This window comes from Giraffa tippelskirchi, chromosome 13, assembly GCF_054371585.1.
Source record: "Giraffa tippelskirchi isolate mGirTip1 chromosome 13, T2T-mGirTip1v1.2.pri, whole genome shotgun sequence".
Lineage (NCBI taxonomy): Eukaryota > Metazoa > Chordata > Mammalia > Artiodactyla > Giraffidae > Giraffa > Giraffa tippelskirchi.
Window position 1 is genome coordinate 114,192,849 of NC_137287.1, and position 15,946 is coordinate 114,208,794.

Genomic DNA, 15,946 nt, shown 5'->3' on the forward strand with positions numbered 1-15,946 from the left:
TCTAGGAAACTGTCTGAGGTCCAAATGTCAGTGTCCCTAAGGGACTGATGAGAGATGCAGAGGAAGGAATCAGGACAAGCTCCTCTCTGGGGCTTCCCACTGTCCATGAAAGTCCTTAACCGACAGTCCAGTGTCTGCATGACCTGGTCCCAGCTCACTTTCTCAGTTTTGTCTTCCCAAATCCACTAAAACCCACTTTCAAAGCCACCTGCTTCAGAAAACTGCCCAGGCCACCACCTTTCTCCAAACCCTCATCACTTCTTACCACTAACAGCTGCTATCTTGTCAACGTCTTGTCTATTTTGTCCAATGGCCTTCCCTGATCCTTCTCCAGGTCCTCTATTTAGGAGTTAGCTCAAGATCATTGGGCAGGACCGTGGAAGCCTCATCAACAGATTCAGACAGGGGTCGGACACAACTGAAGTGACTTGGCATACACACACCAAATTCTTCTCAAGGATCGAAGGAAGACAACTCTTGGGGCTTCCCAGGTGCACGAGTGGTAAAGAACCCGCCTGCCAATGCAGGAGACATAAGAGATGCAGGTTCAATCCCTGGGTCGTGAAGATCCCCTGGAGTAGGAAATGGCAACCCACTCCAGTATTCTTGCCTGGGAAATCCCATGGACAGAGGAGCCTGGGGGTCTACAGTCCCTAGGGTGGCAAAGAGTCAGACACAACTGAAGCAACTTGGCATGCGTGTACATGACAGATAGGGAAGTGAGGATCAGAGAGTCCAATGGTCATAGCTCTTGTCCAAGCACCCCCAAATCAGACCAGGTAAACCAGGTATGCACATTATGGTGAACACACATGCCCACACCATGGACACGCACATAGATGCTCTTGAGTGGAGGGGACCCATCCCGGCTTGGCTCTAACCCACCTTGTAATGACCATGGACCCTGTGTCCCAGCGAGAGCAAGTCAAGCCTGAGGCATCTCTAGGGGCAGCAAAGAATAATGGAAATTGCCTGGGCTTCAGAAACAAACCTGACTCTGAATCTCTCTTTAATACCCCAAACCACACCCTTCTCTTCATCTACACCCCACCCACCTAGTCAAGGCTGCACCAGTTCTCCTGGAGTGACAACAATAGCATCTTCCCTAGTCTCTGCCTCCCCGGATACCCATTTCAATCCACCCTTCGCTGCCACCTGAGTCCTCTCCCTTCTAAGATGCAGATCTGATCACATAAAACCTGGTTTGTGATGGCTTCCCAGTGCCTCGAGGGAAGATTGTCCCCTAGGAAACATATTCTGAGGCTGAGATTGCATGTGGGTGATTTTGGGGGGAGCAGGACTCTCAGGACAAACACCTGTAAGGAAGGAAGAAGCTGAACAGATCCCACGGGGTCACTGGAGCTGGTATGACCTTCAGAGTAGTTTGAAATTGACACAAGGAGGCTTTGTACTCTGGCGTCAACTCGTTAACTATGGGTCACCCCCAGAGAGAGGCACCTCCTTTTGACAGAAGGCAGTGCCCAGCTGTGAGCCATCAGCAAATAGGCAAATAGGGGAATGAGGACCCTGGTCTTGAGGGATGTCTGATGGTGTCCCACAGCCTCCCCTGTAAGAATGAAATTCAAACTCCTCGTTGTGACCCCAGAAACCCTCATGGCCTGGGTCCTGCCAACCCTTATCTCATTTACTCCATTCTTCCTCTGAGTCTCTGTGCTCCCATTTTTCTTGAACACAGATGCTCTGCTCCCACCTCCAAGACTTTACACTCAATATTCCTTTTATTATTAAAAAAAAAAAGTATTTATTTTTGGCTGAGCTGGGTCTTTGCTGTTGTGTGGGCTTTCTCTAGTTGTGACAGGAGCCGCTACTCTCTAGTTGTGGTGAGCAGGCTTCTCATTGTAGTGGCTTCTCTTGTGGTGGAGTGTGGACTCTAGGCACATGGGCTTTAGTAGTTGTAGCACGCAGCCTCTAAAGTGTGGGCTCCAGTAGTTTTGGTTCTTGGGCTTAGTTGCCCCAAGGCATGTGGAATCTTCCCAGACCAGGAATTGAACCCGTGTTCCCTGCATTGGCAGGTGGATTCTTAACCACTGGACCACCAGGGAAGTCCTCGATATTCCTTTCACCTGGCACAGCAGTGTGGTCCTCTGGTCACCCACGCTTCAGATCTTAACCTCAAGGCTGATATCGCTGCCTCCAGGAAGCCTTCTCTGATTATCCAACCAGATTAGGTTCACCCATCATCAGCTCATAAACCCTCTACTTACCCTTCAAATTATAAATACCATGTTGTAATTAAATAACTGTCTGATGCTGGTCTCTGCTGTTAGAATGTATGCTCTGAGGGCAGGGACCAAGACTGCCTTGCTCATCACAGCATCTCCACCCCCCAGTGTGATGACTGGCCCGTAGAAGGCGTTCAGTAGATACTGTTAATTGAGTGCATGAGTACATGGCCTTGGACAAGTTCTCTTTGAATGTATTTCCACCCAGCAAGGGCAGAGCCAGCTTCTTTTCAGGGTTGCTGTGAATAAAGTGTGAGTTATCTAGCGGAGACCTCTGACTCTCAACAAACATGGGCTCCCTTCACTTCTTAGGAAAAGATTGCAGGGTGACCAGTCTTCCCCATTTGCCTGAGATTGAGGAGTTTCCCAAGAAACTTTAATACTTTCAGTACTAAAGCCAGGACAGTTCCCAGGCAGATTGGGAGGGTTGGTCACCTAAATCTGGGTGAGAAGGAAAGAAGGGCATTTCATATTAATTAGCACAGTGTTCATGGCATGCTGGTAAAACAGCTCCTTGGAAAAACAAACAACCCTGATTCATGTGCGTGTATGCATGCTAAGTCGCTTTAGTCATGTCCAACTCTTTGCAACCCTATGGACCATAGCCCACCAGGCTCCATCTTCCCAACCCAGGGACTGAACCTGCATCTCTTACGTCTCCTGCACTGGCGAGCAGGTTCTTTACCACTAGCACCACCTGGGAAGCCCTACCCTGATTCACAGTGTTGACCAATTTCCATTATCTAAATATTCCGCCCCATGGCCAATCAAGCTACCAACAGTTGAACAGCCAGTTTGCAACGTTCCGGAAAACTTAACAATAGGCTGTCATGCACCAGTAGGAGCTAGTGGCAGTCCCGTAGCTAATACTAACTATCCTGTTCCTGCTATCTGCATATGCACAATGCGGTCATAGATGACCTCAACACAGGGGTAAATGAGGTTATTTCAGTTCCAAGAAGGGCACAGCTTGAGCGGACCTTGAAGAGCATCTAGTCCAAGGCAACAAGTCACCTATCATGTGGGCTACCTCTTTCCCATCCATCCTGTGTCCACAGCAGACACTGCTAATCGAACATGACGCTGACTCCTAACATAGCCATGCAGTCTCCCTTCAACACATCTCCAAGCAGCTACAGTCAAGTAGCTGATGTTGCACGTAAGAGAAATTGACTTACCTCTAGGAGTAAGTGTGGTTCAGCCCCTCATTTTACAGGAGAGGAAGCTCAGGCACAGAGAGGTAGAGGGACCTGCCCAAGGTCACACATCCAGGCAGTGGCTCAGCTGGGACTAAAAAACAGATCACCTGCCTGGCTTGCCCTTTCACTCCTGCCTTGCCTTGAAGAGCTGCCTACCCCAGAGTGGGGTGGAACAAAGGGAAATCATCTGGGATCTGAGCCTAGATTCTGGGGGACTCTGCTTAGAGCTCCCAAAGTCTTTTTGTACCTGAAGGCTGCTTAGCATGTCGACACATAAGTGTTGTTCATCTGTTGAAGGGAGGGCACTTCTGAAAAAATCACAAAGTTGCACAGGCTCACTGCATAAAATTCAAACAATTGAGGAGTATTCAAACTAAAAAATCTTGTACTGGGACTTCCTCAGTGGTCCAGTGGCTAAGTCTCTGCACTCCCAATGCAGGGGGCCCAGGTTCGATCACTTGTCAGGGAACTAGATCTCAAATGCTGCAACTAAGACCTGGCACAGCCTAATAGATAAATATATATTTTTTGATTATTAGAAAAAAAAACTCTGTACTGTCTCCCCAGGAGTAATCACTGTTAACAATTTTGGTCCTTCCGGGATTTTTTCTGCTTATTTACAAGCCTGTGCACAGCACAAGTGGACTAAAAGATCAGCTGTTCCCCACTCTACCACTCTCCCCCTCAATGAGAACACTGTCCCACACACAGTAGGCACTCAATAAATATTTGTCCAGTGGCTCTTACTTGATTAAAATGCTTCAGATTCCTTTCGGTATGCGTACAGGTGAATCTGTCTCTCCCCACACCCTTAAAAAAATGTTTTTATTGAAGTATAGTTTTGCTTCTATTTTTTTCAGGGGGTTACACCACTTGGCATGCAGGATTATATTCCCTGGACCAGGGATCCAGCTCGCACCCCCTGCAGTGGAAGCATGGAGTCTTAACCACTGGACCTCTGTCTTTTTAATGGTTTTAGTCCTTCCTGGCATGGTCTCATGGATTGACTGAACAGTCCTTTGGGTGACTATATAGACATTCTGTTTTTGCTGTAACCATCCCAAGGCCTTGCTCTCTGGCTCATCTGCAAGGTGGCACCAGTATCTCCTCCCATGGCCCCCGAATGCTCCCTCCCATCAAAGCTCTGCCGTCTTCCACTGTCCAGGATCACTGCCAGAGGACCCAAAGTGGAGGGGCTGACAGCATGGGTAACCAACTCCCTGGATCAGGGTTGGTTTGCAGTGGGTGTATAACAAGTCCCTGAAACCTGCAGGGTTCCACCACCCCCACATGTAGAGGCTGCTCTCCTAGCTTGCACAGGAAGCAGGGGATTAATCAAGTGACACTGCCTGGATGCTGACCATCCTGGAGCCTGGGGGAAAGCAACTTTGCCAGGCCCTGGGTCAGTTCAGCCATGCTGAAGGCCTAGGAAGCCAGAAATAACTGAGGGTGGGGGACGCAAAGGGATCCAGGGGAGAGGGTCTGGGTTCAGACACCCCACTGGTCGCTCCGAGGTCCCTGTCTGTGTGCAGGCCCGCACACAACCCTTACATTCACATGGCTTGTCTAATAGGCATCCCTCGCCCTCGGTCTCCAACACGGAGCTCCTGACTTTCCCTCTTTGAATCCTCATCCCATCTCAGCTCAGGGCAACGCCATCCTTTGCAGCTCAGGCCTTGAAACCCTCCCTGACTCCTCTTTCTCTCCACACCCTCTCTGCAACCCATGAGGCCAATCTATCGGCTTGACCTTCAAAATGGACGCAGAGTTCAACCACTTCTCCCCACCTCTGCTGCGCCAGGAGGCGGTCCAAAGCATGTGGCATCTGAGCTGTGTCATTGCAAGAAATGACTCTAATCAATCTCCTTGCTTCTACCTTTCTGCACCATCTCCTCCCCCTGTCTCGCAACACAAAGCAATCTCTTTAAACAAAGTCAGAGCAAGTCACTTTTTTTTTGGTCATGAGGCATGCAGGAATCTTAGTTCCCTGATCAGAGATGCAACCAGTGCCCCCTGCAGAGTCCTAACCTTTAGACCACCAGGAAATTCCCTCATACTACTTTTAAAAAATTTTTATAACTTTTTATATTATATTGGAGTATAGCCAATTAACCATGTTCTGATAGTTTTCGGTGGACAGCAGAGGGACTTGGCCATACATGTACATGTATCCCTTCTACCCCAAACTGTTCTCCCATCCAGGCTGCCACATAACATTAAGCAGAGTTCTCTCTGCTATACAGTAAGACCTTACTGGTTATCCATTTTAAATATAGCAGTGTGTACCTGTCCATCCCAAACCATGTCACTTTTATAGCCCCCATTGTTCTCAGGGTCAAACCCAGATTCCTACCACGGCCTCCCAGGCCCTGTGTGAACCTCCCTCTCTCCACACTTGCCCCACAGGAATGTTACACAGGGACATGACAGCCTTCTCTGTACATCCCACCAACAGCCCCTGTTGCCAGGTTGTCCTGTCATCAGCGATGTGAAATTTGATCACTTTGTTAAGATGATATACATAAAGGATTCAAGTTGAATTATAAATAAAAGGAAGAAAAGCATGGTGCATGCAACACAGAGCTGTGGGCCACCTTCAGGCCTTGGGGTGTGGCCCCCATTCTACACAGTTCAAACAGCAGTCAGCACCACATCCCATGCTTGAATGCTTCCAGGCACAAGGTGCTCACTCCTCGCTGGGGGGAGGGGCTTCTGGAGTTTCTACTAGCCCTGGGTCACCCTATGGATTCTGCCAGGAGGGTCTGGGCCACTCGAATCCCAGATATGCAGGAGTAAGTAGGAGTCTCTGTCGTGACCAGACCTAACGCTCACCTACTCTGTGGCTCCAGCTTGGGAAGGGATAGGAGAGAACTAGCTCTACGGCAGGAAGCAAGCCTGTCTCCCTCACCCCCCACACTGCCCTCAACCAGGGCCCTTAGAAAATGAGACTGGACATTCCTCACAAAGGTGTGGCAGCCAGGGCTGTTCCAGGGAACAGCTGCTGGGGACATGGAATTAGCAGGCACTGGAAACACGCCAGCTCAATGGTTGCCAAGGGCCTAGCCTTGGACAGGGGCACATCTGGGGAGATTTGGCCAGCTAGACCCATGCATCCCAGAAAACAAGGCTGCAGAGAGGAAAGACTGATGACATCCACTTCCCTGTCTTACTGAGGGTCCGCTCTGCTTCCCCGGAGTCCCAGATAAACGCCAAGAAGCTGCTGTCACAGTAGCCCAGCTGCCTATCATGCTGACCCCTGGCTGTGAACTGGGATGTGAGATTTTCAAGATGAGGTTAAATTATGCTGATTCTACATTCGAAATGGAATCGACCTGACGTGGTTTCCATCTACACTGGTAGGACCCAACGCAGAACTAAGCAAATCAAAGTCTTGGCTTCTTAAGTGCTCCAAAATCAAAAGCTAGGATTTGTACTGAAATATTTTTCCCCAAACAGAGGCAGTTGTGGTTCAGGCCATCCTGAATTAGTTCACCTTTTTGTCTGTGAAGGAAACACAGAAAAGAAGGTGTACGTACGTTTCAGCATTTCCTCTGTGCTAGGTATCACATTAAGTCTTTTTTATGGATTATCTCATTTCATTGTTTCAGTCATATTTTGAGGGAGATTTTTACATCCTTAGTGGAAAAAAAGGAAATGGAAGGTGAAAGAGGCCACATGATGTGCCCATGTTTGTAGAATGAAGAGGTGGCTCCACCTGGACTTGGACACAGATCTGGCCACTTGAAGCCCCAAGTGCTTAAGTAACACATGCCTTTAGTCTCATCAGATTCTCTTAGGCCTTCTACACTTAAGCTTTAATAGCAATCAAGAAACTTTAAATTAAAAGACATTCCTTTTAAATCTGAAGAAAAAACCCTAAAAATCTCACCAAAACTAAGAAATTAATTTAGTAAGGTGAAAGGACTAAAGGCTGATGTACAAAAATAATTGTATGTCTATAACCTAGCAATGAACAATAGGAAAAATGAAATTTTAAATGCCATTTATAATATCATAAGAAAGTAAAATACTTGTTAATTTTATTTTTTAAAAAGTGCAAGACACTGAAAACACTAAAACATTGCTGAGTGAAATTAAAGACCTAAGTAAGTAAGGATATATATACCACGCCCATGGATTGGAAGGCTCACTGCTGTTTAGATGTCCATTCCCTCCAAATTGATGTAAAGAGCAAATGCATTTTTCTTTAATTATTTTACTTGAAATCACTCTTGAGAGTCCCTTGGACTGCAAGGAGATCCAAGGACTAAAGGAAATCAGTCTTGAATATTCATTGGAAGTACTGATGTTGAAGCTGAAACTCCAATACTTTGGCCATCTGATGTGAAAAGCTGACCCATTTGAAAGACCCTGATGCTGGGAAAGATTGAAGGTGGGAGGAGAAGGGGGTGACAGAGGATGAGATGGTTGGATGGCATCACCGACTCAATGGACATGAGTTTGAGTGGACTCCAGGAGTTGGTGATGGATAGGGAGGCCTGGCGTGCAGCAGTCCGTGGGGTCTCAAAGACTCAGACACGACTGAGGGAATAAACTGAACTGAACTGACAGAATAAAAGGAATGTAATGAATGCATCAGTATGAACAATGCATCCAACTGTTGGAAAACTAACTAGGATCCAAAAAATAGAAAAAGAGAATTTAAAAGCAACAAAAGATTTCCCCGGTGATCCAGTGGTTAAGAGTCTGCTTGCCAATGCAGGGAACACGGGTTTGATCCTCGGTCCGGGAAGATCCTGGCTGCCTCGGAGTAACTAAGCCCAGGCGCCACAACTACTGAGCCCATGCTTTAGAGCCCACGAGCTGCAACTACTGAAGCCTGCAACTCTAAAGCCATGCTTCAGAGTCTGTGCTTCGCAACAAGAGAAGCCACCACAATGAGAAGCCCTGAGAATCCAGGGCACTGCAATGAAGAGTAGCCCCCACCTGCCACAACTAGAGGAAGCCTGTGTGCAGCAACGAAGACCCAGCACAGCCAAAAATAATACATTAGATAATTTTTTTAAAAAAGCAACAAGATTGACAGTTTGCATAGATCTGTATGGGTGAGTCTCTCAAATTCTCTAGTGAAGAGTTAACATAATCACTTCTTTACAAATTGCCTCTGGTTCTTGTGAAGTTGTGCTGAATACACTTCCACACAATCCATCAAATGCGTTTTTAAGCAAATTTCCACCAGGTCTTTTTGGTAGAAATTGACAAGCTGATTTTATAATATATATACAAATGGCAATGATCTAGAATAACCCGAAAAGTCTTGAACAAGAAAAGTTGGAGGATTTACTCTGATTGAAAAACTTGTTTTATGGAAGATTGGGATTGACACATACACACTACTGTATATAAAACAGATAACTAAGAAAGACCTACCACATAGCACAGGGAACTCTGCTCAATACTGTATAATGCCTGTATGGGAAAAGAATCTAGAAGAGAGTGGGTATAACAGATTCACTTTGCTGTTTACCTGAAACTAACACAACATTGTAAATCAACTATACCCCAATAAAAATTTAAAATCTAAATAAATAAAAACTTAAAGTTCCAGTAACCAAGACATCATGATATTGGCACAAAGATTGACACATAGATCAATAGAAATGATACTCCTTTGGGGGGCAAATATAGAAAGAAACATGAAGGTTAAGTTTCTTCAAGGAACAGGCCCAGGTCATGTGACAGCAGATATTACTCAGGGCTCTGTGCTGTTCCTAGTCACTCAGTCATGTCTGACTCTTTGTGACCCCATGGACTGTAACCCACCAGGCTCCTCTGTCCATGGGGATTCTCCAGGCCAGAATACTGGAGTGGGTTGCCATGCCCTCCTCCAGGGGATCTTCCCTACCCAGGGATCGAAGCCAGGTCTCTCGAATTGCAGGCGGATTCTTTACCAGCTGAGCTACCAGGGAAGCCCAATTCTATCAATGAGATCACATAAAAGAAAATAGCAAGTATAGCATATAGGGAGAGAAATATTACTTCATGATGACATATTTCAGTCTTACATTTTTATATGTATGCATAGAATTAGAATAGAAAATACATATGCTAAAGTGGGTTATAATTATAAAAATTTGAAAGCCACTAGTGTAGTAGAAGAGAGAATTAAGAAGCCTCAATAATATAATACACGCATGATTCTTAGCACAGAGTCTGATAAAGACTAGTCAAGACTCCATAAATGGTAGAGATGGTTATTACTACTGTCACAGAGCCTGGTAAAAACAAATAAAGATTTGGGACTTCCCTGGTGGTCCAGTGGTTACGAATCCACATCCCAATGCAAGAGACACAGGTTCTATCCCTGGTTGCGGAACTAAGAACCCACAAGCCTTGGGGCAACTAAGCCCGAGTGCCACAACTAAGACCCAATGGAGCCAAAAAATAAAAACTAGTAAAGATTCAGCAAATGGTGGAGAAGACAGTTGTTACTACTTGGTAAGGCCAGCTTCATGGGCGTTCAACCTGTACAGCCACACAAGACTCTGAGCTCAGAAGGGCCCTGAACTTGGTTTAAGGATCTATTGTCACCGTCTTGAAATTCTTAATTTTGAAGAAGGGGCCCCGCATTTTTGTTTTGCACCATGTCCCTAAAGTATGTAGCCAGGCTTGATCATTTTGTATAGTTGTTTATCATTTATTAAAATGCTGATTTATAATATAAAATATTTAATTGTCACTTATGATGATCAAATTCCATCTTGGCCTCTTATCAATTAGAGGACTGTTGATCTCTGTTTCTTCATCTATAAAATAGGAGTAATAATAGTACTTCCCTGTAAGGTTATTATAAAAGTTTAAGTAACACAACGCTTGCCACGTGCCCAGATAAGCACCCGGCACATCATTCATACTCCAAAAATGTTAACTATTATTAGCTTTAGGGGGAAAAAAAAAGAGTCAACCTTAGGCTTGGTTTTTCCTGCCGCATATTTTGGGGAGGGGATTATTGAATTAGATCCATGGTCCTGGAATTTATTTGAGCACCAGATTACTTGTAGAATCTGATGGCTCTTGCAGGAAATACCTCCCAGAAAAACACAGAGAGTCCACGCAGAGTCCTGCAGTTTCAGGCCATTCATGGGCCTTGGAAGCCTAGGCTTAGGCCCAGGTCTAGATCGGAGGAAAACCAAGATCACTAGTGGCCCTTCTAGTCCTGGAGTCTGTGGGTCTCGGGTGGGAACCACCAGGCAGCCATGCAGCTGTGGATTACTACTTAAGGGCTGGGTGTGCTGGCTTTGGGCTTTAAGTCAGCAGCTATTTTTAGCTTTGCTATATATGGCCAGGGGAGGAATGTGGGGCTATAGGTGGGGGAGGGGTGCCAGGAGGCTTAGGGCAGGGTTTGAAAGACTCCTCTGCCTGGACTACCTTCCCTTTCCCACCAGAGAATTGGAAATTCCAGCCAAAGCGACAAGCAGAGGGGGAGAGGGAAGGTCTGTGGGTTTAGGAATGATGGGGGCATCCATGAAGGTGTCAGGCCAAGTCACTTTAGAACAGTAATATTTCTATTTTTTGACCGTGATCTGCAACAAAAATACATTTGAATCATGATATACACATAAACAGATGTTTTGATATACAAAATATATATATATATAATCTCCAACAAACATTTCAGGAATCAATACTTTAATCTTATTCTCTATGAAACACTCTGGTATTTTCTATTCTGTTCTGTTCTATTTTTTCATTTCTTTTAAAATGCAGGTCATGACCCACTAAGTTGATTTGGCCAATGGGTCGACACCTCCAGTTTGGAAAGCTACTCTTTGGTTTGGAGCAGCAGACACCTGTAACATCAGACTGCAAGGGAAGCCAGGGAATGGAGGAAAGCAGACGTGTTATCACTTAGATCAATGCTTCTCAAAACAGAATAAGATGCAAATCTCAGCTTGATCTCCGCTGGACAGCAAGCTTTAGGCTTCAGTCTTTGTACACTGTTCTCACACCCGGAGCAAGCATCCTCCACCGTTGTCACCTGGCTCACTGTGTACTTCAGAGCCCCACTTGCTACTTCCTCCAGGAAGCCTTCCTGATTGCCTCAGTCTGGTTAGCCACCCGCTTCTTGCTTGCTTAGCCCCCAGCATGTCCCTGCTCGGCACCCAACACAATTTTTTGTTACATTCCCTGGAAGGCAGGGTGACCTCTCCCATTCTGTTCATTTCTACACTCTCCCCATCCCTCCCCCTCCACCGCCCACCCAGTGCTGGCTTCCTAATAATCACTCAATAAGTATTTACTGAATGAATTAATGATAGTTAATAGTAATAATGGCAACTGCACATTCATTCCATGAGAAAGCTTAGGAGAGGTTAGTATAAATCCATCTTAGGGATGAGGAAACTGAAGCTCCGAGAGACGAGAGAATATGATAGGGGCAGGGTAGTGATCCAAGGCTGCCCAGCTCCCAGCCGTCCCTAATCCCAGGATCTTATTTGTCCACATTCCCCTCAGTGCTACCCAGGATGGGGCAAAGGGCAGGTCCTTAACAACCCCTGGGAAAACTGATGACAGGTTGATTAAAGAGATTTTCCAAAGCACTGGCCACATCTAATTTTGGAAGGTTGCACTTGGGGGAGAGGATCTCTGAGGTTTCCAGACCCCCTGGATGTGGAGCTGTCTCATCCGAGAGGAGAATCTGGGCTTCTGACAAACCAGAGGGGCAGACCTCCTGATGACCTGGCCTGAAGGGCTCCTGGACACACCTAGGCTAAAACCCAGGGCCGTGCCCACATCTCCAGCTGCAGCCCCGGCAGCCCAGCCTGGGCCCCTCATTCACGCTTTTCCCCCTGCCCCAGCATTCTTGCTGTTCCTCATAGGTGCCAAACCCAGTCCTGCCTCAGAGCCTCTGCAATCGCCATTCCCTCTGCCTGGGGTCTTCCTTCCTTCTCCCGTCATCCCCACCCTAGTACTCAGACACCCGCCCTCCAGAAAAACAAAAAATCACCCTCTTCCTTCTCTGCTAGTTTTTCTATAACACAGGTAACTTTTGGAAATTGCATCTGTGTTTGTTTTCCTGTTTATTACTAGACAGGGAGCCTCCTAAGGACTTTGCTTGCTCACCGCCTCGGACCCTGGGACTTGCTGCGGGAGGGCGCCTGACACATCATTGGTGCTCTATGAAGGAATGAATGGGTTTTCCCTGTTTTAGACATATTGGGACATCAGCCTGTAGTTTCCCAGAAATATTACTGTGTCCCTGTGACTCACATCCATGCTCCCAACACACACACACACACACACACACACACACACACACTGTGTGGGGAGGGGAAGAGGGCAGGGAAGGGAAGGAACTTTCTGCACATGTCTATTTGCACCATTTTGCCTGGTTCACTGATGCCTAGCAAGCCTGCAGGGACTAGCTCCACTTGGTAACTGGAACATGTGAGGTCTGCTCTCTGCTCACCCCCAGTGCTCTGCACAGTGACCAGTATAAACCTCTGAATTGCACTAAATTACAGAGGTTCCACAAACAGCTTAAGGTCACCAAATTAGGAAATGTGGAGCCAGATTTTGTTCAATTCCAGCCAAGCTTTGTGCCACGAAAACTCTGTTAACAACCTGTTAACATCCAGGTGCTTTCGAGGTTGAGCCCTCACCAGATATCCAGCAGTAGGTAACCCAGTCAGGAGCCCGTCCTATACCTGAGACCGCACAAACACAATCTTCCCATCAAGATGCAGTTCCAGTGTTACCTCCTCTAAAGCCTCCCCTGACCTCCTCAGACCTAACTTCCATTTTCTGCCACAGCACACTGTGAATACTTGCGTATAACTGTTTGTCTGCAAGCCTATCTTTGAACCCATCTACCTCTGACCCTTTTTACAATGCCTGGTGAATAAGTGGTACTACAGAAATACCCACTGAACAAAAGTATGCTTGGATGGATAGATGGATGGATGGATGAGTGGATGGATGATGACTGAGTGGGTGGATGGGTGAGTGGGTGAATGGGTGAGTGGGTGAATGGATGGATGGTTAAATGGATGAGTGGGTGGGGGTGGATAGATGAATGAATGAATGAACCCTTCATGATCTACTGGCTGAAAATAACTTTCATGGCAAAGTTGACATTAGACACCAATTCTTCTGGAGTATATTCCAGAGCTCTTTGTACACCTAGCCTGCCACAGTAGCAGTGGTGTCTTATTGAATGTGTCTTGAATGTGTTTCTATGGCAGGCCTTGTACCAAGCGTGTCTTCCAATTCTCTCTACAGCTCCGTTATTGGCCTCACTTTTCCTGACAATGAAATGGATGCAGAGGGAGGTGGAGCTGCTTGCCGGATGCCACACAGCAAATAATATCCTGGCCCCTCCTGCCCCACCCTCCATCGCCTTCCTCACCCCATCTGGCCCCTCCCCAGGTCTGCAGGCTCCAGGCCGGGCTTACCTCCATCCGCGTAAGTCTCGGTGCCATAGCCATCCTGCAAGCCATTGTTCCAAGTGCCCTCATACTTGGCACCACTGCTGCTGCTCTGCCGGGTCCCGTAGCGTCCCTTGAAGCCGTGTGTCCACTCGCCCTTGTAGAGCCAGCGTCCCTTGGTCTCTATGCCCAACCCGTGCCGTTTGCCCTGGCTCCAGTATCCCTCGAAGGTGTTTCCGCTGGGCCAGGTGTAGACACCCGCCACTTCAAAGCCGAAGTTCCAGGAGCCTGAGTATTCACCCTGGCCCTTGGGGCCCGTGCACAGGCCGTGCCCGTGGGCCTTGCCCCCCTCCCAGCCCCCGCAGTACGCCCCACCATCATCAAAGTCAAAGCGACCCCCGCTCATCTCATCGTAGCCCCCAACCTCCTCACCGTTCTCCAGCTTTGGGGGAGAAGGTGATGGGGAGAGGGAGTGCCAGCAAGTCTCTCCAAGCAGCTCAGGGCTGGGCGCCCCCCTCACTCACTGCGCCCCAGGAGAGGGGAAGCAAGATGCCACCCGAGGCTGCAGGAACCCAGGAGCCAAGTCAGCACTGGGTTGGGCGGTCAGTGCCATGCCTGGGAGGCCCCCACTCAGTCGGCCAGGGGAAGGCTGCCAGCCAAGGAGGAAGTGGGAAGGAAAGGTTTGAAGTCTCCACGGAGTGTCCCCAACCTGGCTTCCATGGAGTCAAAGGAAAAAGCGCTGTGATCCCTTTAAGAAGTGCAATGGGAGGGGTGGGGTGGAGGTGTCCCCAGTCCCTCTTCAAAAAGGAGAACTTTTCCTTGTGACAGCCCCCAGCCCAGAGGCAGAATTCCCCGCAGCCGGCTGGCCCCCTTCTCCTCCACCCCCCTGGGTGTGCCGGGCTGTGATTCCGAGCCCTGCCCCGCCCCCCTCCAAGCCTACCCTCCTCCTGGGATGGAAAGGTCAGTGTTGCCCTAACAAGGCCATTGGATCTCAGAGGCTGCTCCCAAAATAACCCCCGGCCGGCCCAGCCTCCTTCAAAGCGGGAGGGGTGTTTCAAACTGGGCTAGAGCTTCAGACTCCGGGAGTGGCTGGAGGGATGAGGAAGGGAAGCTGAGAGCGAAGTGTGGGTAGCCGGGGCGATCGAGCGGCTTTTCTTCTCTTGGGTAAAGAAGAGCTCCCTTCCACCTTCCCAGTCCCTTGAGTGTCTGGCAGGGAGGGGAGAGGAAACACTTTCAAATCTCCCTGAGTGTAGAAGCTGGCGAACCTCAGCCCCAGCGCCACTCACATGCCCCGACAGGACCCGGGGCTATCAGAGCATCGCTGCCAACCCCATAAAGGAATCTGGTGACCTAAAGAGAAAGGAACGGGCATGGGGTCACATATGCTTTTGAAAGCGGAGGCGGGAGCTTGGGAAGAAGGGTGAAGTTCTGGAAACAGAGTGGCGAAGATAAAGTGAATCTAAGTCTAAGACAGTCCCAATTCCCTCCCTGCCCCTGCACCCTGGGAAAACCCCGGGAAGATTCCCATGCAAGAAGCATCATCTGGATCACTCCCTTTCTCTCTTCTCAAGGCGAGGAGCCCACCCTCTGCTCTCTAGTTCCAAGACACAGCATGACTGATTGTATCGCCAGGAGATCATCTTAGAAATCATGTTTTTTGTTTTTTTTTTAATTCTCTTTCAAAGCTCTCTTTTGCTGTGCTCTCCTAAGAGCCTGGGAGGCCAGATTTCAGAAAGCTCCTAGGGCAAGGTCAAGAGCAAAGGGACTGACTAGCCCTCAGGTTCCCACAGAACTCCAGGAAAAGGGACAAATAAATCTCCATGATGAGAGGCGGTGGCCAAGACCAAGGGATGGAAATTTCAGACCTCCCTGGTGGTCCAGTGGTTAAGAATCCTCCTGCCAGTGCAGGAGACACAGGTTCGATCCCTGCTTCCGGAAGATCCCACGTGCCCCAGAGCAACTAAGCCCATGAGACACAACTACCGAGCCTCAGCGCCTAGAGCCTGTGCTGTGCAACAAGAGAAGCCACCGCAATGAGAAGCCCACTCACCGCAACTAGAGAGGAGCCCTTGAGCAGCGACAAAGACCCAGGGCAGCCAAAAATAATAAATAAATA

At 48.1% G+C, this 15,946-nt stretch overlaps 1 protein-coding gene across 4 annotated transcripts in view; it reads right to left on the reverse strand.

Moving 5' to 3' along the window:
* The window catches only part of JPH2 (junctophilin 2), a 68,876-nt gene extending 54,152 nt beyond the window's left edge, over positions 1-14,724 (reverse strand). For 3 of the 4 annotated variants that reach the window (XR_014073140.1, XR_014073141.1, XM_081557006.1), the window contains exon 1: positions 13,858-14,724. Coding sequence is in view for 1 of the 4 variants with exons in the window: in XM_081557006.1 (XP_081413132.1) it covers positions 13,858-14,236 (379 nt within the window). In the remaining 3 variants the exon portion in view is untranslated. Of the gene's footprint in view, positions 1-9,737 lie in introns of all 4 variants that reach the window. The other variant, XR_014073142.1, reaches the window with a different exon arrangement.
* Between the last annotated feature and the right edge of the window lie 1,222 nt (positions 14,725-15,946).